This window comes from Salmo salar, chromosome ssa11 (genome assembly GCF_905237065.1).
Source record: "Salmo salar chromosome ssa11, Ssal_v3.1, whole genome shotgun sequence".
In the NCBI taxonomy this organism is placed as follows: Eukaryota; Metazoa; Chordata; class Actinopteri; order Salmoniformes; family Salmonidae; genus Salmo; species Salmo salar.
In genome coordinates, this window is record NC_059452.1 from 62,722,099 (window position 1) to 62,748,691 (window position 26,593).

General features: G+C 41.8%; 1 protein-coding gene across 4 annotated transcripts in view; it reads right to left on the minus strand.

Annotated features, from left to right (window-relative positions):
• Positions 1-26,593, minus strand: part of LOC106562885 (DENN domain-containing protein 1A) — a 280,022-nt gene that overhangs the window by 59,304 nt on the left and 194,125 nt on the right. For all 4 annotated transcript variants that reach the window (XM_014127956.2, XM_045689822.1, XM_045689820.1 and 1 more), the window contains exons 11-13: positions 24,321-24,366; positions 24,024-24,125; positions 4,068-4,193 (exon numbers count right to left, since the gene is read on the minus strand). In XM_014127956.2, the coding sequence (XP_013983431.2) occupies positions 4,068-4,193; positions 24,024-24,125; positions 24,321-24,366 (274 nt within the window). The remainder of the gene's footprint in view (positions 1-4,067; positions 4,194-24,023; positions 24,126-24,320; positions 24,367-26,593) is intronic.

Here is a 26,593-nt window from a genome sequence, read left to right on the forward strand (position 1 = left end):
GTTTCACGATCAGTGTCATTGGGCGTAACAACCCAAAATGGTCTGAGGTAGCAGAAGGAGGTATAGGACAACTGACCTAGTTCCTCAGGCAGGAATTTCCTGTGCAGATTTTTTCATTGTGTCAGTCAGAAGCCTCTTCTGCATTTTGTTCTTTAGTCGTGTCATGGTTTGTTTGTGTCCGGTCGTTATACTACTTACATCATCACGGAGAAAGAAATCCTTCACTTTCCTTTTTATTTCTGTTTCTGTTCTCCTTCCCTTCCTCGTCACAAAAGAGCAAAGGTCCCCTTCCAACTTCGCTCTCATTATTTGAAAAGCCCAACACCATCTTCTGAAGTTTATACTTCTTCAGTATATTCACAGGGGTCACTTTCGCAATGATTTGCTTGTTCTTCTGATTCCTTGCATTTCTGTATTTTGTTTTGATATCTTTAATGAGAGATGTTTGAAAGACAAGAGCCCTCTTAATAGGTTATGTCACATTCTGACGTCTCAGCAATGCTTTGACTGTTGAATGAGGCGATACAGATGCCTGTTCTCCCCTAATCGTTGCATACCTCTTCCTGTATTTTTTCATTTTTTTCCTCTCCTTTGCCACTTCAGATTTTAAATGCTCTATCTCTTTTTGGAGTCTTCTGTGTGGTTTTTTTCTAATGCGTTCCCCTTGCTGGCATTGCCTAAAACACATTAAATGCATGGTTAGGATTCTAGGGGTAGAGTCAGAGATAAAGTTAAGGATAAGGGTTAGTAGATCGGGATTAGGATTATGGGTTATGGTTCGGAATTACGGTTAGAGTTAGTAGAAAGTTTAGCAACTAATAATCTTAAATGCCTTATCTTAAGCATATTCTAACCTTGAAGGCCCAGGCTGATTTTCAGGAGTTGAGGGGGGTGTTTGGGACTGCAGCAACGCACTAGCCTTGGCCCTGGCTTTTTGAATCTCTCCATTTCTTCCTTTCTGCACACTGCACTCTGTCACAGAGTTGAGCTATTGCCTTCTTCCCTGTCTCTCCATCTTTCCTCCATTTCTCCCTCTCTTTCTCTAGATACTCTCTCCTTCTTTCTGGGTCAACTTTACTTCATTCTCTGTATTGCCGCTGTCTTTCAGCTGCACTAAGAGGAGGTGCCATTCCTTCAGGAAGACCTGATGCAACTGATATGTATTTATTCTTTAAATACTATACATGCTACAGTGAGGGAAAAAGTATTTGATCCACCTGTTGATTTTGTACGTTTGCCCAATGACAAAGAAATGATCAGTCTATCATTTTAAACCTGCAGCGCCCGCAAGGTCCCCCTGCTCAAGAAAGCACATATACATGCCCATCTGAAGTTTGCCAATGAACATCTGAATGATTCAGAGGACAACTGGGTGAAAGTGTTGTGGTCAGATGAGACCAAAATGGAGCTCTTTGGCATCAACTCAACTGGCCGTGTTTGGAGGAGGAGGAATGCTGCCTATGACCCCAAGCACATCATCCCCACTGTCAAACATGGAGGTTGAAACATTATGCTTTGGGGGTGTTTTTCTGCTAAGGGGACAGGACAACTTCACCGCATCAAAGGGACGATGGATGGGGCCATGTACCGTCAAATCTTGGGTGAGAACCTCCTTCCCTCAGCCAGGGCATTGAAAATGGGTCGTGGATGGGTATTCCAGCATTACAATGACCCAAAACACACGGCCAAGGCAACAAAGGAGTGGCTCAAGAAGAAGCACATTAAGGTCCTGGAGTGGCCTAGCCAGTCTCCAGACCTTAATCCCATAGAAAATCTGTGGAGGGAGCTGAAGGTTCGAGTTGCCAAACGTCAGCCTCGAAACCTTAATGACTTGGAGAAGATCTGCAAAGAGGAGTGGGACAAAATCCCTCTTGAGATGTGTGCAAACCTGGTGGCCAACTACAAGAAACGTCTGACCTCTGTGATTGCCAACAAGGGTTTTGCCATGTTTTGCAGAGTCATGTTTTGCAAATACTTACCCTCATTAAAATGCAAATCATTTTATAACATTTTTGAATTTTTTGTTGTTGTTATTCTCTCACTGTTCAAATAAACCTACCATAAAATTATAGACTGATCATTTCTTTGTCAGTGGGCAAACGTACAAAATCAGCAGGTGATCAAATACTTTTTCCCCTCACTGTATATATCCTGTAATTATGTAATACAATTTATGAACAAAATCACATATTTTGCAACACATTACTGCAAAATATCCATTTGTCCACCCTGTTGAGTGCATGTCCACCCTGTTACGTGTACATGGATAACAGGGTGGACAATAACAGGGTGGACATTTTGAGGTAAAATTAGCAACTATGCTCCAAGTGATCGTGATGAAGCTAGGATAATGTCTGCCAAAAGGAATTTGCATTGTTTAACAAATATATTTAGAAATTATGAAATTCGATTAACGTCTTTTGTATTCTTGCTTAACAGGTAGACATGTTATGCTTTCCCACATCACCAACATGTCATGATGAAAATGTAAATAGTATGAAATCTAGATACTCACCAGGCTAACCACAGTTATTTTCCCGCCTTGGAAGTGACATCATTTCCTGTTTGTGATGTCATTGTAGACAATATATATTTTCTTAAAGTGCCAGTAACCACAATGTAACAGGGTGGACAACGACTTTAAGGACATACAGAAAATAGTATATATTCTTATAAAAGGTGCAGCATTTAACATAAAAAGACTATAAATAAGATAACATTTAATGAAGAAAATTTGAAAATGTGTAAATATTTTTTTAAATGTATAATTTCATTCCTAATTGTTCTCGTTGAAGTTGATTGAGCAGCACCTGGGACATTGAAAAGTGCCTCCTTCCACTTAAATAAAATAGTCTAAAAAGTATAAAATATACTTTGAAGTCTATGTCAGTATGCTTCTAAGGAATACACACATAAGGATCCTTGTATATTTTATATACAATTTTGAATGATTTATGTTGAGGACAAAAAAAGAACACTTTTAGTGATATTGACGCACAAACAAACCTGTTTCATACTGAAGCTCCACCTGGAAGGAATATTAGAAAATATTTGCCTGCACTTCGTCCAGTTGTTGCATGTGATTTGCACTATAGCTATATATGGTGGTTTTTAGCTGCTACATTTTCTTTTACAACATTGTTTTTTTTTGGGGGCGGGGGTTTGGCCAATATATATATATATATATATATATATATATATATATATATATATATATATATATATATATAGAGAGAGAAAGAGAGAGAGAGAGAGAGAGAGAGAGAGAGAGAGAGAGAGAGAGAGAGAGAGAGAGGCACAGAATGGACCACAGCACATACAGAAAGGTCTGGGACATATCATTACACACAGGAAAGTCTTTGGAATCCCTAATGTCTCCTAGGCAGACGGGTCCTTGGTTCAGAGAGAGTGCAGGTTAGGGGTTTAGAGTTTAGGGGTGAGGGTTAGCTACAGGGCAGTGACAGCTTGGAGGTGGAAGGAAGGCACCGGCTTCCCCATACGTAGTGCGGGGGTACAAGCTGTGCCATTGTTAGGACGTGTGTCCCCTCTCTGTCTCCCCTGGTGGGAGGACTGCTACCTCACGTAAGGGGACTATCCTATGGGGCTTCTCCCTCCCTTTACATTGGGGGTCACGGGGATCTGCATCACTAATGCTATTATCCAGTGACAGAAGCGTGCATGTGCACAAGCGTGTGGGCAGATACACACACACACACACACACACACACACACACACACACACACACACACACACACACACACACACACACACACACACACACACACACACACACACACACACACACACACACACACACACAGACACACTCACACATACATACAGTACACACACACGTCACTCTTCTCTCTGTGTGAGTGTGTGTCTCTCTCTCCCTCCCTCTGTCTTTCTTTCTCAAGCCTCACTGTAACCATTCTATAGCACAGCTACAAAGACAAACTGTCTATTTCTCTGTCTCTCACATTCTCACTCTCACTCCTAACTGTAAACCTTCCCTCCCTCCTTCCCCTCTTCCCACTCTCTCTTGTTCTCCCTCAGTATGGCTCACCGGTTCAATCTGCAGTGCGTTCCTGTAGCTGCCGAAGAGAGCGGCCTGTGTTCTGAGAAAGGCTCGAGCCACGCCGTCTCCTGTCGTTGTGGAAACCTTCTTTAGGCGGTTCTTTAAGGAGGACACCTGGAGAAAACAAACATTAACAAACAGTTACACCTTACTATTGTTTATGAAGTCTACCTAAGGACTATGTGATAAGCAACGTGTAACATTTTCACCTACATAGTCATAGGTACATTTACAGGTCATATTTCAATCCATCCATACCCCAATCCCTTCTCTTTGGCTCCATCCATCAATCTCTTTCACCCGACCTTAATACCTTCTCCCATCATCCATCCATCCCTTTCACCTTACCAGTGTCTTTATCTATCCCTCTCTCCATTCACTCATCCATTCCTTTCCCAATACCCTTTCTCCTTTCCTACCAACATCTCAACCCTCTTTCCTCCCTTCATTCCCCCTTTCCCCCAGAGATAGTCTCTCTCACCCTTAGGTCTCTCATCCCCTCTAGTAGCATCTAGACCCCACTATTTTAAAATCAGCCCTTCTGTTCCCCAGGCCCCCCTCTCTCCCTTCTCCCTCTCTTGCATCCATACGCACAGCGCCGCTGAAAAAACGGCCCGGCAAGTCAACAACAGCGTTATTCTACATGAACACACTCCATGAGACAGCCATTTAGGCTAATGCTCTAGCCGGGAGGAAGTGCGGGGGGGCTGAAGTAATCCTTTCTCTTTCCATCTCTCTCTTCCCCTGTCGCTTCTCTCCTGCAGCGAGCTCCCCCAGTTATTAAAGACGCTTGGTTACCTTGTTAGCAAAAGTTTTTCCTCTATCAAAAACCCAAAAAACTTGCGACTGGAAAAAGAACAGTAGGAAAGAATACAGCTTTTTAGTAGCATTCGGCATGACCTGGGTTTGTTCTCTGCCACAGCAGAGGCAAGACCAATAAGACACGCAAATGAATTGTTGTTGTCATTTCCTCCCTCATTTGTTTGCATGAGTACTTTTATTTGGAGGAAATGGAAAAGAGTGGATTTGAAATGTCAACATGTAAGTTCAATGTACAGTGTCTATTTTGTATACAGCAGTACTGTGTGTCTAAAACAAAATTCCCCTCTGGGACATTAAAGTATATCCTATCCGAATGTGAATGCTCAAGTTAATCAGTGTGTCCAGAAGGTAGAACGACTTTCATTTTCTGCATTCAGGCGTAACATCATGCACAATATAAAACTGTCATAAGGAAAGAGTAATGGGCCAAAGACAGAGTCCTGGGGAATACAATTCAATAGTCTCGCAATGAAGACCCCTTTTCAACAAGTACTCTTCCTTCGTCACTTCATCAACACCAGGGGTGCCCAACTGCCTGGGTGTGCAGGCTTTTGTTCCAACACACCTGTGCTGGTGTGGTAGGCTGCAACTAATCAGCCGCTTATCAGGAACTTGATTCTATTGTATTTTGAGTCATTGCACATTTCTTTGATCTGATGCTTCCTCCATCTCACTACCACCAGCAGCTCCACATCCTCCTAATGCTTCCTTAATACTTCCTCTACCTGTCCAGAATACACACACACTGTCACGACTTCCGCCGAAGTCGGCTCCTCTCCTTGTTCGGGCGGCGTTCGGTGTCACCTGTCTTCTAGCCATCGCCGCTCCACTGTTCATTGTTCCATTTGTTTTGTCTTGTTTCCCCACACACCTGGTTTACATTCCCTAATCACACTACATATATATTCCCTCTGTTCCCCCCATGTCTTTGTGTGGAATTGTTCTTTGTAACGTGTTTTGTGTGACGCGCCAGGCTGGTTTTTCCGGGTACCATGTTCACCCGCAGTATGTTTAATTGTTTAACATTTTTGCTTCATTTGTGACTTTGTCGCGCATTACACTTTTTCTTCTGATAAATAAAGTGTGCGCCTGATCACAACTCTCTGCTCTCCTGCACCTGACTTCTACACCAGTAGAACAACCTGACACACACACTCACTCACACATACACCTCGTAATGTCCCCTTATCAAAACACACTACAAGACAAATGAAAAGACATGAAAACCCACCAAAAATCCAGAATTACAGCCTTACGTTAAATGAAGAAAAAAAAGACAAAACCAAAAAAAGAACAGAGACGGGAATAAGAGGATGAGGTGAGTGTGTAATGATAGGACGGAAGTCTCTTAAAAGTTTACGCCGTTTCTAGGAGCAGACGTGGCCTCTGATGTTCCCCAGTGATACTGCCAGAGATGCGCTTAATCAACCTTTAAACACTAACACTATAGGTACTGTCCGTTTTTTTCTTTTTCCGTACTGCTCCCCCGTGGGAAACGAACCCACAACCCTGGCGTTGCAAACACCATGCTCTACCAACTGAGCCACACGGGACCTTTGTGTGGGTTAACTGCGTTGCTCAGGGGCAGAAAGACAGATTTTTACCTTGTCAGCTCGGGGATTCGATCCAGCAACCTTTCGGTTTCTGGCCCAATGCTCTAACCACTAGGATACCTGCCGCCACAGGATGGTATTGACAAACCATCACGTGGCTATTTCCAAATACCCCGGTATATACGGTTTACCGCCAAAGCCTAGTGTATGATCAGGGGGCCGGAATATAGTTATAAATAATTTGTACACTGCACATTGACCGCAAGATATACAGTCCCTTCAAAAATATTAATACCCCTTGACTCATGCCACATTTTGTTGTCTTACACTTTGTCATTCACATAATGACAAAGTGATAACATGTCTCTAGAAAATGTCACAAATATACTGAAAATGAAATACAGAAATATCTCATTTATATCTATTCACACCCCTGATATAATATTTGTAGAAGCACTTTTGGCGGCAATTCCAGCTTGAGTATGTCTGCATCAGCTTTGCACATCTGGATTTGGGAATTTTCTCCCATTCTTCCTGGCAGATTTTCTCAAGCTCTGCTTAGTTAGATAGGGAGTGGTGGGGAACAGCAATCTTCAAGCCTTTCCACAGATTTTCAACGTGATTCAAGTCTGGTATTTTGATTGGGCCACTCAATTACTTTCACATTATTCATGTTCTGAAACCATTCCAGCATTGCATTGGCTGTATGCTTGGGGTTATTGTCCTGTTGGAATGTAAATCTTCACCCCAGTCTAAGGTTGTTTGCACTCTGAAGCAGGTTCTCATCAAGGATTTTCCTGTATTTGGCTCCATTCATTGTTCCCTCTATCCTTACCAGTCACCCAGATCCCTGCCTCTGAAAAGCATCCCCATAGCATGATGCTGCCACCAACATGCTTCACGGTAGGGATGGTGTTAAACGTGTGATGAGCTGTGCATGTTTTTCTCCAGACATAGCGCTTTGCATTTAGGCCAAAGAGTAACATTTTTGCTCATCAGTCTTCAGACTCTTTTGCCTTATGCTCTCAGAGTCTTTCATTTGCCTTTTTGCAAACTTGAGGCGTGCTGTCATGTGTCTTTTCCTCAGGAGTGGCTTCCGTCTAGCCACTCTCCCATAAAGCCCAGATTGGTGAAGTGCTGTAGAGACTGTTGTCCTTCTGGCAGGTTCTTTCATCTCAGCCAATGAACTCCGTAGTTTGGTCAGAGTTGTCATTGGGTTCTTGGTCACCTCCCTGACCAAAGTCCTTCTTGCCCGGTTGCTCAGTTTGGTCATACAGTCAGCTCTAGTCTGGGAAGTTCCATATTTTTTGTTTCCCAATGATGTAGACCACTGTGCTCTTGGATACTTTCAACACTAGAATTTGTATTAGACTCTTCCCAAGATATATGCTTCATCACAATTCTAGGAGATCTACGGATAGTTCCTTGGACTTCATGGTATAGTTTCCACTCTGACATGCACTGTCAACTGTGGGACCTTATATAGACATGTGTGTCCAAACAATGGAATCGGCCACAGATGGAATCAAATCAAGGTGTTGTGACATCTCAAGGATGATCAAATGAAATTTGATGCACCTAAGCTCAATTTGGAGTGTCATATGAAAGGAGTGCATATGCTTATGTAAATGAGATATTTTCAATAAATTTGCAAATATTTCTAAAAACACAAAATGTGACCCACCACCTGGATTCGGTTCTATGTAGCAACATTTTAAATTGTGTTCTTTACATTGTATAAAAGTAAAGACTCAAAGCTAGAGAATGCTACATCATACACTGCAGTTGAGGAACAATGGGAAAGTGATTCTGCTTTGAATGTTGATTAACGTGTAACCCCACTTTTGAGATAATGGCCCTTGTTTTGGTACACCTACTAGAAAGCTCTTCTTTGTCTACACTCATTCAGCATCGTTCACACCCTCTTAAACCTCAGCCCCACCCATCTCTTTAAGAATTAACGTGAGGCCATGTACAAAACAGATTGAATAAGGTAGTCTAATAAACAATCAAATATTTCAAGACTAAAAGCGGTGAAAGTAGTAGCATAAAGTAGTATTAAAAATATATATATAGTCCTTGACCTATATCCTAATCTGACTTTGTTGCAGGTCATGTTGATCTTCACATTACCGTCTCTGTACACACACTATATCAAATAAAATCAAACTGCACTTGTCAACTGCACAGCATACAGTGAAATGGTTACTTGTACAGTGGAGTCTTTTGTTTAGACATGTAGCTAGCTAGCTAAACAATGAACAATAATCCCAATTTATACTACCATGCATGAATCTGCAGGTAGCTAAAGCTAACCAACCAGGTTTAATGTTAGCTAGCTAGCTAACATTGGGCTTTAACTAGAAATGCAAATGAATTTCTGAGATACAAATAATATTACTACACAGATCATACTCGTAACATTAGCTAGCAAGTCAGCCAGCTAACGTTAGCTAACTAGCTAACAGTATGCTTTAACTTGCAATGAAAACAACTTTCTGACAAAATTTCAAACGTATAATATCTGAAAATGTAGCTAGACTCTTACCTGTATACATGGATGAATGTTTAAGAGGGATGCCATGGTTGGCCTTAGTTTGAAGATGTAATCTGGAGACAGGTGTTTTATACAACAGCCTTCTGTGTTCTCTTTTTGACTCTCTCTGCATTTGGCAATCATCTCTCTGCTTCCACTGGGCATTCCACTGATTTCAAAACTCGGTCAACTTCTTCCGTGACAACAACACTGTTGATTGCCATTTCTTCCCCATCACTGTCATCAGAAGAATCTACAATGTCTGGTTCAATGAAAACATTTTTATCTAAATCAGTGATTTCCTTATCGTCTGCTTAATTTTCAGAGTCAGAGAGTCAGCAAGGCACGATCGTACTCTAGAAAGTATTCCATCACAACTTTTTCTCACTGATCTTTGGCAATAGTACCTGTTAAATTCAGGGCAGCAATGTTGAGAGCAGTAGTAATACTTTTGCAGTTCTTCATGATATCTTTCAAAAAAGCCGCTGTAGAAAGGATTATCTACACATACGGAGCAGGTCATGTTATAGACAGAAGCATGCTAAATGGCAGACCAATCCAGGCTCATAATTTAACAATTGTATTTGTATTTAAAGATGGCATATAAGTTTGTTACTACGGCACATAAAAGTTTACATGTTCCAGAAGGCATTTCTGCCAAAATCGCATTTTGAGTAAAAAAATTGCCTCTCGTGAAGAAGTTATTTTTATTTTATTTCACCTTTATTTAACCAGGTAGGCTAGTTGAGAACAAGTTGTCATTTACAACTGCAACATGGCCAAGATAAAGCAAAGCAGTGAGACACAAACAACAACACAGAGTTACACATGGAATAAACAAGAGTACAGTCAATAACACAATAGGAAAAAAAATAAAGTCCATACACAGTGTGTGCAAATGGCGTGAGGAGGTAAGGCAATAAACAGGCCATAGTAGCGGAGTAATTACAATTTAGCAAATGAACACTGGAGTGATAGATGAGCAGATGATGATGTGCAAGTAGAAATAATGGTGTGCAAAAGAGCAGAAAAGTAAATAAAAACAATATGGGGATGAGGTAGGTAGATTGGATGGGCTATTTACAGATGGGCTATGTACAGCTGCAGCGATCAGTTAGCTGCTCAGATAGCTGATGTTTCAAGTTAGTGAGGGAAATATAAGTCTCCAGCTACAGCAATTTTTGCAATTCGTTCCAGTCATTGGCAGCAGAGAACTGGAAGGAAAGACGGCCAAAAGAGGTGTTGGCTTTGGGGATGACCAGTGAGATATACCTGCTGGAGCGCGTGCTACGTGTGGGTGTTGTTATCGTGACCAGTGAGCTGAGATAAGGCGGAGCTTTACCTAGCATAGACTTATAGATGACCTGGAGCCAGTGGGTCCGGCAACGAATATGTAGCGAGGGCCAGCCGACTAGAGCATACAGGTCGCAGTGGTGGGTGGTATAAGGGGCTTTGGTGACAAAACGGATGGCACTGTGATAGACTGCATCCAGTTTGCTGACATGCGACATACGCCTAGCTACTTGACACAGGTCACAAATGTGGAACAAGTCAAGGGGTATGAATACTTTCTGAAGGCACTGTAGTATTTGACACATATAGTATGACAAAAACAGAATAATTTCAAAGCTTGATTTCATTGGGATACGATCACATACAGTGCGTTCAGAATGTATTCACACACCTTGACTTTTGTTGTGTTACAGCCTGAATTTAAAATGGATATATGTCACTGGCCGATACACAACACCACAAAATGTCAAAATGGACTCATGTTTTTAGACATTTTAACAAATTAATTTCAAATGAAAAGCTCAAATGTATTGAACCCCTTTGTTATGGCAAGCCTAAGTAAGTTCAGGAGTACAAATTTGCTTAACATAAGTTGCATGGAATCACTCTGTGTACAATAAATAAAAGTGTTAAAAAATTATTTTTTAATGGCTACCTAATCTCTGTAACCCACACATATAATTATATGTAAGGTCCCACACTCAAGCAGTACATTTCAAACACACATTCAACCACAAAGACCAGGGAGGTCTTCGAAAGCCTAGCAAAGAAGGGCACCTATTGGTAGATGGGTAAAATTGACAGGAATATTTCTTTGAGCATGGTGAAGTTGTTCATTACACTTTGTTTGGTGAATCAATACACCCAGTCACTATAAAGATACAGGCATCCTTCCTAACTCAGTTGTCGGAGAGGAAAGAAACCTCTCAGGGATTTCACCATGAGGCCAATAGTGACTTTTAAACAGTTTAATGGCTGTGATAGGAGAAAACTCAGGATGGATCAACAACATTGTATTTACTCTACAATACTAACCGAAATGATAGACTGAAAAGATGGAAGCCTGTAAAAATGTGGCAAAGAAATTAACTTTATGTCCAGGCTGCTTTCCAACAAACACTATGAGACAAATGCACCTTTCAGCAGGACAATAACCTAAAACAGAAGGCCAAATATACACTGGAGTTGCTTACCAAGACAACATTGAATGTTCCTGAGTGGCCTAGTTACAGTTTTGACTTAAATCTGCTTGAAAATCTATGTCAAGACTTGAAAATGCCTGTCTAGCAATGATCAAAAAAGAACTTGACAGAATTGTAATATTTTTAAAAAAGAATAATGTGCAAATATTGTAGAATTAAAGTGTGCAAAGCTTTTAGACACTTACCCAGAAATACTCACAGATGTAATCACTGCCAAAGGTGATTCAAACATGTATTGACTCACGGGGTTGAATACTTACTGTATGTAATCAAGATATGTTAGTGTTTTATTGTTTTATACACTGCTCAAAAAAATAAAGGGAACACTAACATAACACATCCTAGATCTGAATGAATGAAATAATCTTATTAAATACTTTTTTCTTTACATAGTTGAATGTGCTGACAACAAAATCACACAAAAATAATCAATGTAAATCCAATTTATCAACCCATGGAGGTCTGGATTTGGAGTCACACTCAAAATTAAATTGGAAAACCACACTACAGGCTGATCCAACTTTGATGTAATGTCCTTAAAACAAGTCAAAATGAGGCTCAGTAGTGTGTGTGGCCTCCATGTGCCTGTATGACCTCCCTACAACGCCTGGGCATGCTGCTGATGAGGTGGCGGATGGTCTCCTGAGGGATCTCCTCCCAGACCTGGACTAAAGCATCCGCCAACTCCTGGACAGTCTGTGGTGCAATGTGGCGTTGATGGATGGAGCGAGACATGATGTCCCAGATGTGCTCAATTGGATTCAGGTCTGGGGAACGGGCGGGCCAGTCCATAGCATCAATGCCTTCCTCTTGCAGGAACTGCTGACACACTCCAGCCACATGAGGTCTAGCATTGTCTTGCATTAGGAGGAACCCAGGGCCAACCGCACCAGCATATGGTCTCACAAGGGGTCTGAGGATCTCATCTCGGTACCTAATGGCAGTCAGGCTACCTCTGGCAAGCACATGGAGGGCTGTGCGGCCCCCCAAAGAAATGCCACCCCACACCATGACTGACCCACCGCCAAACCGGTCATGCTGGAGGATGTTGCAGGCAGCAGAACGTTCTCCACGGCGTCTCCAGACTCTGTCACGTCTGTCACATGTGCTCAGTGTGAACCTGCTTTCATCTGTGAAGAGCACAGGGCGCCAGTGGCGAATATGCCAATCTTGGTGTTCTCTGGCAAATGCCAAACGTCCTGCACGGTGTTGGGCTGTAAGCACAACCCCCACCTGTGGATGTCGGGCCCTCATACTACCCTCATGGAGTCTGTTTCTGACCGTTTGAGCAGACACATGCACATTTGTGGCCTGCTGGAGGTCATTTTGCAGGGCTCTGGCAGTGCTCCTCCTGCTCCTCCTTGCACAAAGGCGGAGGTAGCGGTCCTGCTGCTGGGTTGTTGGCCTCCTCCTCGTCTCCTGACGTACTGGCCTGTCTCCTGGTAGCGCCTCCATGCTCTGGACACTACGCTGACAGACACAGCAAACCTTCTTGCCACAGCTCGCATTGATGTGCCATCCTGGATGAGCTGCACTACCTGAGCCACTTGTGTGGGTTGTAGACTCCTTCTCATGCTACCACTAGAGTGAAAGCACCGCCAGCATTCAAAAGAGACCAAAACATCAGCCAGGAAGCATAGGAACTGAGAAGTGGTCTGTGGTCACCACCTGCAGAACCACTCCTTTATTGGGGGTGTCTTGCTAATTGCCTATAATTTCCACCTGTTGTCTATTCCATTTGCACAACAGCATGTGAAATGTATTGTCAATCAGTGTTGCTTCCTAAGTGGACAGTTTGATTTCACAGAAGTGTGATTGACTTGGAGTTACATTGTATTGTTTAAGTGTTCCCTTTATTTTTTTGAGCAGTATATTCTTTTTTGTAGCGCAACAAAATGTGGAAAATGTCGAGGGGTGTGAATACTTTCTGAAGTCACTGTATGCCTCTATGCATTGGAATACTTGGGAACAGATAACTTAAATTAAAATCACTTTGAGATAATTTCCTGGTTATTTTACAGTATTTTATGTCCAACCACAAAAATGATATAATGTAATGTGTATACATATATATACACGAAATCTCCTTGTTTTTGAAAGAAAAGCAAATTTCTTGTCCATTAAAATACCATTAAATAGAGCAGAAATAGTGTAGACATTGTTAATGTTGTAAATAACTATTTTAGCTGGAAATGGCAGATGTTTTATGGAATATCCACATTGGCATACAGAGGCCCATTATCAGCAACTATCGATACTGTGGTCCAATGGCACGTTGTGTTAGCTAATCCAAGTTTATCATTTTAAAAGGCTAATTGATCATTGGTGTTTTGCGAAGATGCCAGTTGAATACTTGTGAGGCGTCTGTTTCTCAAACAAAAAAAACAGAAAACTTGAGCCCGCATAACTATTCACCCCCCCCCCCAAAAAGTCAATACTTTGTAGAGCCACCTTTTGCAGCAATTACAGCTGCAAGTCTCTTGGGGTATATGTCTCTAGAAGCTTGGCACATCTAGCCATTGGGCATTTTGCCCATTCTTCAAAGCAAAACTGCAAAAGCTCCTTCAAGTTGGATGGGTTCCACTGGTGTACAGTAATCTTTAAGTCATACCACAGATTCTCAATTGGATTGAGGTCTGGGCTTTGACTAGGCCATTCCAAGACATTTAAATGTTTCCCCTTAAACCACTCGAGTGTTGCTTTAGCAGTATGCTTAGGGTCATTGTACTGCTGGAAGGTGAACCTCCATCCAAGTCTCAAATTTCTGGAAGACTGAAACCGGTTTCCCTCAAGAATTTACCTGTATTTAGCGCCATCCATCATTCCTTCATTACTTCTATTCTGACCAGTTTCCCAGTCCCTGCCAATTTAAAAACATCCTCACAGCATGATGCTGCCACCACCATGCTTCACTGTGGGGATGGTATTCTCGGGGTGATGAGAGGTGTTGGGTTTGCACCAGACATAGCGTTTTCCTTGATGGACAAAAAGCAATATTTTTGTTTCATCTGACCAGAGTACCATCTTCCATGTTTGGGGAGTCTCACACATGTCTTTTGTCGAACACCAAACGTGTTTGCTTATTTTTTTCTTTAAGCAATGGATTTTTTTCTGTCCACTCTTCCGTAAAGCCCAGCTCTGTGGAGTGTACGACTTAAAGTGGTCCAATGGACAGATATTCCAATCTTTGTTGCCTCTCTGATTAATGCCCTCCTTGCCTGGTCCGTGAGTTTTGGTGGGTGGCCCTCGCTTGGCAGGTTTGTTGTGGTGCCATATTCTTTCAATTTTTTATAATGGATTTAATGGTGCTCTGTGGGATGGGCAAAGTTTCTGATATTGTTTTATAACCCAACCCTGATCTGTACTTCTCCACAACTTTGTCCCTGTTTGGAGAGCTCCTTGATCTTCATGGTGCCACTTGCTTGGTGGTGCCCCTTGCTTAGTGGTGTTGCAGACTCTGGGGCCTTTCAGAACAGGTGTATATATACTGAGATCATGTGACAGATCATGTGACACTTAAATAAAGTCCACCTGTGTGCAATCTAACAAATTATGTGACTTCTGAAAGTAATTGGTTGCACCAGATCTTATTTAGGGGCTTCATAGCAAAGGGGGTGAAAACATATAAACACACCACTTTTCCGTTTTATTTATTTTTGAATTTCTTGGAACAAGTTATTTTTTTCATTACACTTCACCAATTTGGACTATTCTGTGTATGTCCATTACACGAAATCCAAATATAAATCCATTTAAATTACAGGTTGTAATACAACAAAAAAGGAAAAACGCCAAGGGGGATGAATACTTTTGCAAGGCACTGTACTTGTCCTCTTCTTCAGTTGTGCACCGGGGCCTCCCACTCCGCTTTCTATTCTGGATAGGCCAGTTTGTGCTGCTCTGTGAAGGGAGTAGTACACAGCGTTGTACTAGATCTTCAGTTTCTTGGCAATTTCTCTTATGGAATAGTCTTCATTTCTGAGAACAAGAATAGACTGACGAGTTTAAGAAGAAAGTTATTTGTTTCTGGCCATTTTGAGCCTGTAATCAAACCCACAAATGCTGATGCTCCAGATACTCAACTAGTCTAAGGCCAGTTTTATTGCTTCTTTAATCAGGCCAACAGTTTTCAGCTGTGCTAACATAATTGCAAAAGGGTTTTCTAATGATAAATTAGCCTTTTAAAATGATAATCTTGGATTAGCTAACACAATGTGCCATTGGAACACAGGAGTGATGGTTGCTGATAATGGGCCTCTGTATACCTAAGAAGATATTTCCTAAAAAGAATTCTGCCGTTTCTAGCTACAATAGTCATTTACAATATTAACAATGTCTACACTGTATTTCTGATCAATTTCATATTATTTTAATAGACAAAAAATGTGCTTTTCTTTAAAAACAAGGACATTTCTAAGTGACCCTACACTTTTGAACGGTAGTGTATAAATATACATACAGAACCTGTCAAAAGTTTGGACACACCCACTCATTCAAGGGTTTTTCTTTATTTTTACTATTTTCTACATGATAGAATAAAAATGAAGACATAAAAATGATGAAATAACACATATGGATGGAATCATTAACACCAAAAAAGTGTTAATCAAAATATATTTTAGATCCTTCAAAGTAGCCATCCTTTGCCTTGACGACAGCTTTGCACACTCTTGGCATTCTCTCAACCAGCTTCACCTGGAATGCTTTTCCAACAGTCTTGAAGGAGTTCCCACCTATATTGGCAACTTGTTGGCTGCTTTTCCTTCACTCTGCAGTCCAACTAATTCCCAAACCATCTCAATTGGGTTGATGTTGGGTGATTGTGGACGCCAGGTCATCTGATGCAGCACTCCATCACTCTCCTTCTTGGTCAAATATCCCTTACACAGCCTGGAGGTGTGTTGGGTAATTGTTCTGTTGAAAAACAAATGATTGTCCCACTAAGCGCAAACCAGATTACGATGGTTTATCACTGCAGAAAGCTGTGAGGTGTGGTTAAGTGTGCCTTGAATTCTAAATAAATCACTGACAGTGTCACCAGCAAAGCACCCCCACACCTCCTCCTCCATGCTTCATGGTGGGAATCACACATGCGGACATCATCCGTTCACCTACTCTGCGTCTGACAAAGACATGGCGGTTGGAACCAAAATCTCACATTTGGACTCATCAGACCAAGTCTAATGTCCATTGTTCGTGTTTATTGGCCAAAGCAAGTCTCTCTTTCTTATTGGTGTCTTTTAGAAGTGGTTTCTTTGCAGCAATTTGACCATGAAGGCCTGATACACACAGTCTCCTCTGAACAGTTGATGTTGAGATGTGTCTGTTACTTGAACTCTGTTACTTGAACATTTGTAACTCACCACCTGGATGCAGTCTTATGTAGCAGCATTTGAATTTCTGTTTTTTACATTGGATAAAAGTAGAGACTCAGAGCTACAAAATGGTATATCATACACTGCATTTGAGGAAACACTGAGAAAGTCATTCTGCTTTGAAAGTGGATAAACTTGTAAACTCACTTTTGAGAAAGCCGTCTTTTAATGTTTTGGTACTATTGGAGAGCCCTTCTTTGTCTACACCCATTCAGCATTGGTCACACATTCTTAAGCCTTAGCCCCACCCATCTCTTTAATGGTTGATCCGAGTGTTCTGTACTAACTTGCCAACAACTTCCAGACACCGAGAGAGAGAAGATCTCACTGAAAATGACTTGCCCAAGCAGAGCTGGTTAGGCTGTTATGTTATCCTGACTGCAAATTCAGAGCGTTTTGCGTTCAGAGCGCACACTGGACGCTTTGGCCAATAAGTAGGGTTGATCTGAAAGTTCTGACCTCACAACGACAGTCAAGCACCCAAGCTAACTGGCTAACATCGGCTAGCTTCTGCCAGACACATAATGAGAGAACATCCCACTCTGACCATTTTACTCTCCCTAGCAGAGCTGGTTAGGTTTTTTTTTCAGAGCGTTGGTGACTGTAACTGTGCTGCTGGCAACAAAGGAACTACGCTTCCTTGCCGACGTTCACTGACACCGGACATATTCAACGGGTGTTGAGCATTCAAAAATGCATCAGCTTTTCTGCGCTCTGGCACACAAAGACAAGTCTTTTGTTAAGAAATGTAGCTAGATAGCTAGCTAGGTAAACAATGAATCCCAACACATGACGTAATGTTAGTTAGCAAGCCAGCCAGCTAACGTTAGCTAGCTAGATAACAGTAAACTTTAACTTGAAATGAAAATACTTTCTTTCAAAATTAGAAATGCGTAATATCTGAAAATGTAGCTAGCTAGACAATATTACCCGTGGTCTGAAATCGGAGTAGATAGTCAAACTAGCAGATAAATTCGCTTTGGCTATGAACAGTTGCAGTGACATTCTGTTGAAATGGATACTTGCATAGTGGATTTTGTTAAGACATCTAGCTAGCTAGCTAGCTAAACAATGGACCATAATCACAACTTGTGTAAGTTCACACATGTCACATAACATTAGGTAACGAGCTAGCCAGCTAACATTAGCTAGTTAAACAAAAATGAACAATGCCACAGTGCTGCGAGCTAAGCAACCATGTTCAATTTTAGCTAGCTAACATTAGACATTAGACTAACTAGAACATCAAATGACTCTGGGAAACGAATAATAACATCAGCTAGGGAGCCAGCCAGCTAACGTTAGCTAGCTAGCTAACAGTACACTTTAACTTGAAATGAAAAATTAGAAAACATGTCAAAATTAGAAAACATGTAATATCAGAAAATGTAGCTAGCTATCATACCTGTATACATCATTGTACATGGACATGTCTCCCTGTCAGGAATGCCATGCCACGGCTGCCCTTAGTTTGAAGATGTAATCCGGGGAGACAGGTATTTCCTCCATCTCTTTAGCTATCATAATATAATTTCATTGATTTCAAAACTTGATCCTCCAGAAAGTAGAGATACTTATGCAGCTCCACTACACAATACATAAAAAAGCTGTGTTCAACAGGATTACCAACACAGAAAGACAAGCTTCTATGGCAGACCAATCCAAACTCCTCTTTCGGCATGTCCAGCCCACTCATTATCTCAGCCAATTATGGCTAGTGGGAAGGTAGCAATCTTTTGTGGTTAACCAACAAGGTTTGTAATTTAACAATTTTATTCGCATTTACAGATGGCATACACATTTGTTATTAAGGCACATGAAAGTTCACATGTTCAAGAAGGCATTTCTGCCAAAAAACGCATTTTGATCAAAGAAAATTGTTTACGTTCAAACAACTCTCCTGTGAAGTCGTGAATTGTGACATACGCCTAGTTTTCTGAATCAGGTCACATTTATTTGGACTGAAATGTGAGGTGCATTTAACTTATCCTCTCTAGCAGAGGTAACTCTGGGTCTTCCTTTCCTGTGGCGGTCCTAATGAGAGCCAGTTTCATCATAGCACTTGATGGCTTTTGCGACTGCACTTGAAGAAACTTTCAAAGTTCTTGAAATGTTCCGTATTGACTGACCTTCATGTCTTAAAGTAACGATGGACTGTCCTTTCTCTTTGCTTATTTGAGCTGTTCTTGCCATAATATGGACTCTTTTACCAAATAGGGCTATCTTCTGTTTACCACCCCTACCCTTTTCACAACACAATTGATTGGCTCAAACGCATTAACAAAATAAATTCCACAAATGTAACTTTCAACAAGGCACACTTGTTTATTGAAATGCATTCCAGATGACTACCTCACGAAGCTGGTTGAGAGAATGCCAAGAGTGTGCAAAGCTGTCATCAAGGCAATGGGTGGCTACTTTGAAGAATCTAAAATATAAAATACATTTTGATTTGTTTAACACTTTTGAGGTTAGTACATGATTCCATATGTGTTATTTCATAGTTTTGATGTCTTCACTATTATTCTACAATGTAGAAAATAGTAAAAATAAAGAAAAACCCTTGAATGAGTAGGTGTGTCCAAACCTTTGACTGGTAATGTATATACAGTGAGGGAAAAAAGTATTTGATCCCCTGCTGATTTTGTACGTTGCCCACTGACAAAAAAATTATCAGTCTATAATTTTAATAGTAGGTTTATTTGAACAGTGAGAGACAGAATAACAAAAAAAAATCCAGAAAAACGCATGTCAAAAATGTTATAAATTGATTTGCATTTTATAGAGGGAAATAAGTATTTGACCCCCTCTCAATCAGAAAGATTTCTGGCTCCCAGGTGTCTTTTATACAGGTAACGAGCTGAGATTAGGAGCACACTCTTAAAAGGAGTGCTCCTAATCTCAGCTTGTTACCTGTATAAAAGACACCTGTCGACAGAAGCAATCTATCAATCAGATTCCAAACCCTCCACCATGGCCAAGACCAAAGAGCTCTCCAAGGATGTCAGGGACAAGATTGTAGATCTACACAAGGCTGGAATGGGCTACAAGACCATCGCCAAGCAGCTTGGTGAGAAGGTGACAACAGTTGGTGCGATTATTTCACAAATGGAAGAAACACAATAGAACTGTCAATCTCCCTCGGTCTGGGGCTCCATGCAAGATCTCACCTTGTGGAGTTGCAATGATCATGAGAACGGTGAGGAATCAGCCCAGAACTACACGGGAGGATCTTGTCAATGATCTCAAGGCAGCTGGGACCATAATCACCAAGAAAACAATTGGTAACACACTACGCTGTGAAGGACTGAAATCCTGCAGTGCCCGCAAGGTCCCCCTGCTCAAGAAAGCACATATACATGCCCTTCTGAAGTTTGCCAATGAACATCTGAATGGTTCAGAGGACAATTGGGTGAAAGTGTTGTGGTCAGATGAGACCAGAATGGAGCTCTTTGACATCAAGTCAACTCGCCGTGTTTGGAGGAGGAGGAATGCTGCCTATGACCCCAAGAACTTCATCCCCACTGTCAAACATGGAGGTGGAAACATTATGCTTTGGGGGTGTTTTTCTGCTAAGGGGACAGGACAACTTCACCGCATCAAAGGGACGATGGACGGGGCCATGTACCGTCAAATCTTGGGTGAGAACCTCCTTCCCTCAGCCAGGGCATTGAAAATGGGTCGTGGAAGGGTATTCCAGCATGACAATGACCCAAAACACATGGCCAAGGCAACAAAGGAGTGGCTCAAGAAGAAGCACATTAAGGTCCTGGAGTGGCCTAGCCAGTCTCCAGACCTTAATCACATAGAAAATCTGTGGAGGGAGCTGAAGGTTCGAGTTGCCAAACGTCAGCCTCGAAACCTTAATGACTTGGAGAAGATCTGCAAAGAGGAGTGCGACAAAATCCCTCCTGAGATGTGTGCAAACCTGGTGGCCAACTACAAGAAACATCTGACCTCTGATTGCCAACAAGGGTTTTGCCACCAAGTACTAAGTCATGTTTTGCAGAGGGGTCAAATACTTATTTCCCTCATTAAAATGCAAATCATTTTATAACATTTTTGACATGCGTTTTTCTGAATTTTGTTGTTGTTATTCTGTCTCTCACTGTTCAAATAAACCTACCATTAAAATTATAGACTGATCATTTCTTTGACAGTGGGCAAACATACAAAATCAGCAAGGGATCAAATACTTTTTTCCCTCACTGTATATTATATATTTTTGCTTATAATATACTGTATTTGGCCTGCAGGGGATAGTAGTCTGTGTGATTTGAGATATGCAAGGCTTTGAAATGGGAATCACATATACATCTCTACTCTTAGATTTTGTACCAATGCAGGTTTTTTTCTGAATCAAAATGGGGCTTAGGTGGTGGGCATGGCGGGGGGCATGTTAATGGGTGTGGTCAGCCCGGCAAAACATTTTAGAGGCCCCCATCTTGGCGGTGTAGACATTTTTGCATTTTTAAATCAATTTCTGCATTTCTACACACATTTTTCCACGGAGCTGAGAGCCATTTTTGCTGTTGTAAAGCCAATTTCCTGCAATTCTATTCATTGTGCCATGGATAATGGTGTGTTCATTTTCTCAAACATAATAACAAAATCAATACTGCTAAATTAAATGTTTTTGGAATTGTCAATTGACTGTCTAGCTTTTATTTGAGTGATTGTTAGTTGTTAAAGACTATATTATTAAAAGACATAAAGGTCCATTATCTTTTCTATATACTTTATATCTGGTTTCGGTCATTTCATTTTACACTGAAAGAGTTTTTCAATCCCAGAAATGAATTTCTAATTCTTTTTTCTCTCTTTTTTTTTTACACAGTTTGGACTTCGGTGACCCGAAACAAAACGCTTAGGCGGCTGCCCAAAAAATTCCTGCAATCAAATTCAATTTGGAAAGAAACACTCTTCAAGACCATCTTGTTCTGGAACTGTAGAGCTGGATAAGTGGGTATGTATGTGTATGTGAGTGTCTGCAGGCATGTGCACAGATATGTCTCTACTTGTGCAGATTACACACCCCTTCCAGTCTCCAGTGCCCTTTTGGGTAGTGGCATAATTGAACCCACTTCCAGCAAGTCTGACATCATCAAGTTCGACACACCCACCCCTTCCGTTGGTTGCGCCTGTTATCTGCCCAAAACAGAGCTCACGCGCGCCCAGTATCCAAGTATGCATGGCTTGAGAGATGTGGTCACCGGTCGAGTATGTGTAGTGAGCTACCTAGTTTAAATATCAACAGTAATGCCACAGCAGCATAACATTTGATTAACACTTGATAAAACTTGATTTAGCCTACATTCTCATCAATAGTCTGGTTGGCTGATACATGCAGAGAGAGGCAGAAAGACAGAGAAGAGTCACTGCTTCAATGACCCTCCAACCCAACTCCATCCCTTCTTCAGTCGGGAGTTGCACATGTGTCAGGGCAGCAGCAACACAGCTGCTACACTCTAGCTAACCACCATATACTAAAATATCCACACAAGCCACTAGCCAGCCAGCCATCATGAGTTAGAAGATTATGAACATTATATTATGAAGTTATTATTCTGAAACGATGATTGAAGATAAATCTCAATCAGTAAAATAAACGGAGCTTGCTAACTAGCAGATTTACATCAATCATCATGTAAATGGGGGAGGAGGCACTATAACTACACGGAACAAAAATATAAATGCAATATGCAACAATTTCAAAGATTATACTGAGTTACAGTTCATAGAAGGACATCAATGCATAAGGCTCTAATCTATGGATTTCACATGACTAGGAATACAGATATGTATCTATTGGTCACAGACACCTTAAAAAAAGGTAGGGGCATGGATCAGAAAACCAGTCAGTATGTGGTGTGACCACCATTTGCCTCATGCAGTGTGACACATCTCCTTCACATATAGTTGATCAGGCTATTGATTGTGGCCTGTGGAATGTTGTCCCACTCCCCTTCAATGGCTGTGCGAAGTAGCTGGATATTGTCGGGAACTGGAACACGCTGTCGTACACGTCGACATGGGGTTGTACATTATCATGCTTAAACATGTGGTGATGGCGGCGGATGAATGGCAAAACCATGGGCCTCAGGATCTCGTCACATTCAAATTGCAATCGATAAAATGCAATTGTGTTCGTTGTCCGTAGCTTATGCCTGCCCATACCATAACCCCAAATGGAGCACTATGTTCACAACGTTTACATAAGAAAACAGCTCACCCATGCTGTCTGCCATCTGCATGGTACGCTTGAAACCCGGGATTCATCTGTGAAGAGCACACTTCTCCAGTGTGCCAGTGGCCATCAAAGTTGAGCCTTTGCCCACTGAAGTTGGTTACGACGCCAAACTGCAGATATGTCAAGATCCTGGTGAGGACGACAAGCACACAGGTAGCTTTCATGAGATGGTTTCTGACAGATAGTGCAGAAATCCTTCAGTTGTGCAAACCCACAGTTTCATCAGCTGTCCGGGTGGGCTGGTCTCAGACGATCCCGCGGGTGAAGAAGCCGGATGTGGAGGTCCTGGGCTGGCATGGTGATACATGGTCTGCGATTGTGAGGCCGGTTGGACATACTGCCAAATTCTCTAAAATGATATTAGAGGCGGCTTATGGTAGAGAAATTAACATTAAATTCTCTGGCAACATCTCTGGTGGACATTCCTGCAGTCAACATGTCAATTGTACGCTCCCTCAAAACTTGAGACATCTGTGGCATTGTGTTGTGTGACAAAACTGTACATTTTAGAGTGGCCTTTTATTGTCCCCAGCACAAGGTGCACCTGTGTAATGATCATACTGTTTAATCAACTTCTTGACATGCCACACCTGTCAGGTGGTTGGATTATCTTGGCAAAGGAGAAATGCTAACTAAAAGGGATGTAAACAAATTTGTGCACAGAATTTGAGAGAAATAAGCTTTTTATGAATATGGAACATTTCTGGGATCTAATATTTCAGCTCATAAAACAACACTTGACTTGTTGCATTTATACTTTTGTTCAGTGTAGCTTTCTTAAAAGCTACACTGAGTGAGTGTTTTGTGTCAGAAATAGCCCTATGCAACAAACATAAAAAAAACTTTGAGATATGAAAGTCTGTGGACGGCCCTGCGTGTGCATGCGCACGTCTATGTAGTGTGTGTGTCTCACCATGTCGTTAGGCAGGCTTTGGAGGTCGTCGAAGGGTGTTTCCATGGTGTTGTTGTCTACGTTGAGGACTACCACATCATCCAGGGCCATCCCCCTCACCTTCTGCAGGGAGAGACACACACAGTCAAACAGACACGAACACACACACACACACACACACACACACACACACACACACACACACACACACACACACACACACACACACACACACACACACACACACACACACAGACATGCATACACAAACATACTTATGAGTTGAGTTTATAAACCTGTCTGTTGTTAGGAACTTACCTCCATTAGGCTGGAATGTACTCCAATGAGGTAGGGCATGGGCGCACTGCAAAACACAAACAGATCAGTGGCGTAAACCACCAGAAATGTTGCAAATGTATTACAAATAAAAAACAGATACCTTATTTACATAAGTATTCAGACCATTTACTATGAGACTCTAAATTGAGAACAGGTGCATCCTGTTTCCATTGATCATCCTTGAGATGTTTCTACAACTTGATTGGAGTCCACCTGAAGTTTGGAACCACCAAGACTCTTCCTAGAGCTGGCCACACTGCCCGAACTGAGCAATTGGGGGAGAAGGGCCTTGGTCAGGGAGGTGACCAAGAACCCGATGGTCACTCTGACAGAGCTCCAGAGGTCCTCTGCGGAGATGGTAGAACCTTCCAGAAGGACAACCATCTCTGCAGCACTCCACCAATCAGGCCTTTATGGTAGAGTGGCCAAACGGAAGCCACTCCTCAGTAAATGACAGCCCGCTTGGAGTTTGCCAAAAGGCACCTAAAGGACTCTCTGTTCTGATGAAACCAAGATTGAACTCTTTGGCCTGAATGCCAAGTTTCACGTCTGGAGGAAACCTGGCACCATCCCTAAGGTGAAGCATGGTGGTGGCAGCATCATGCTCTGGGGATGTTTTTCAACGGTAGGGACTGGGGGACTTGTCAGGATCGAGGGAAAGATGAACGGAGCAAAGTACTGAAAGAACCTGCTTTTCAGAGCACTCAGGACCTCAGATTTGGATGAAGGTTCACCTTCCAACAGGACAACGACCCTAAGCACACAGCCAAGACAACGCAGGAGTGGTTTCCGGACGAGTCTCTGTATTTCCTTGAGTGGCCCAGCCAGAGCCCGGACTTGAACCCGATAGAACATCTCTGGAGAGACTTGAAAATAGCTGTGAAGTGACACTCCCCATCCAACCTGACAGAGCTTGAGAGGATCTGCAGAGATGAATGGGAGAAACTCCCCAAATACAGGTGTGCCAAGCTGATAGCGTCATACCCAAAAGCCTGGAGGCTGTAATCGCTGCCAAAGGCGCTTCAACAAAGTACTGAGTAAAGAGTTTGAATACTTATGTAAATGTGATTTTTTTTTTTTTTATACATTTGAAGAAAGAAAAAAAACTGTTTTTGCTTTGTCATTATGGGATATTGTGTGTAGATTGACGAGGGGGAAAAAACTATTTAAACAATTTAAGAATAAGGCTGTAACGTAACAAAATGTTATAAAGGTTAAGGGGTCTGAATACTTTCCGAAAGTCGCCGTATGTACACTACCGGTCAAAAGTTTTAGAACACCTGCTCATTCAAGGGTTTTTCTTTATTTGTACAATGTTCTACATTGTAGAATAATAGTGAAGACATCAAAACTATGAAATAACACATATGGAATCATGTACTACCCAAAAACATGTTAAACAAATCAAAATGTATTTTAGATTCTTCAAAGTAGCCACCCTTTGACTTGTTGACAACATTGCACACTCTTGGCATTCTCTCAACCAGCTTCAAGAGGTAGTCACCTGGAATGCATTTCAATTAACAGGTGTGCCTTGTTGAAAGTTCATTTGTGGAATTTCTTTCCTTCTTAATGCGTTTGAGCCAATCAGCTGTATTGTGACAAGGTAGTGGGGGTATACAGAAGATAGCCCTATTTAGTAAAAGACCAAGTGCATATTATGGAAAGAACAACTCAAATAAGCAAAGAGAAAGGACAGTCCATCATTACTTTAAGACATGAAGGTCAGTCAATACGGAACATTTCAAGAACTTTAAAAGTGTCTTCAAGTGCAGTCACAAAAACCATCAAGCGCTATGATGAAACTGGCTCTCGTGAGGACCGCACAGGAATGGAAAATGACCTCTGCTGCAGAGGATAAGTTCATTAGCGTTAACTGCACATCAGATTGCAGCCCAAATAAATGCTTCACAGAATTCAAGTAATGGACACATCTCAACATCAACTGTTCAGAGGAGACTGTGTGAATCAGGCCTTCATGGTTGAATTGCTGCAAAGAAGCCACTACTAAAGGACACCAGTAAGAAGAAGAGACTTGCTTGGGCCAAGAAACACGAGCTATGGACATTAGACCGGTGGACATTTGTCCTTTGGTCTGGAGTCCAAATTTTTGGTTCCAGCCGCCGTGTCTTTGTGAGACGCGGTGTGGGTTAATGGATGATCTCCGCATGAGTATTTCCCACCGTAAAGCATGGAGGAGGTGTTTTGGTGTGGGGGTGCTTTGCTGGTGACACTGTCAGTGATTTATTTAG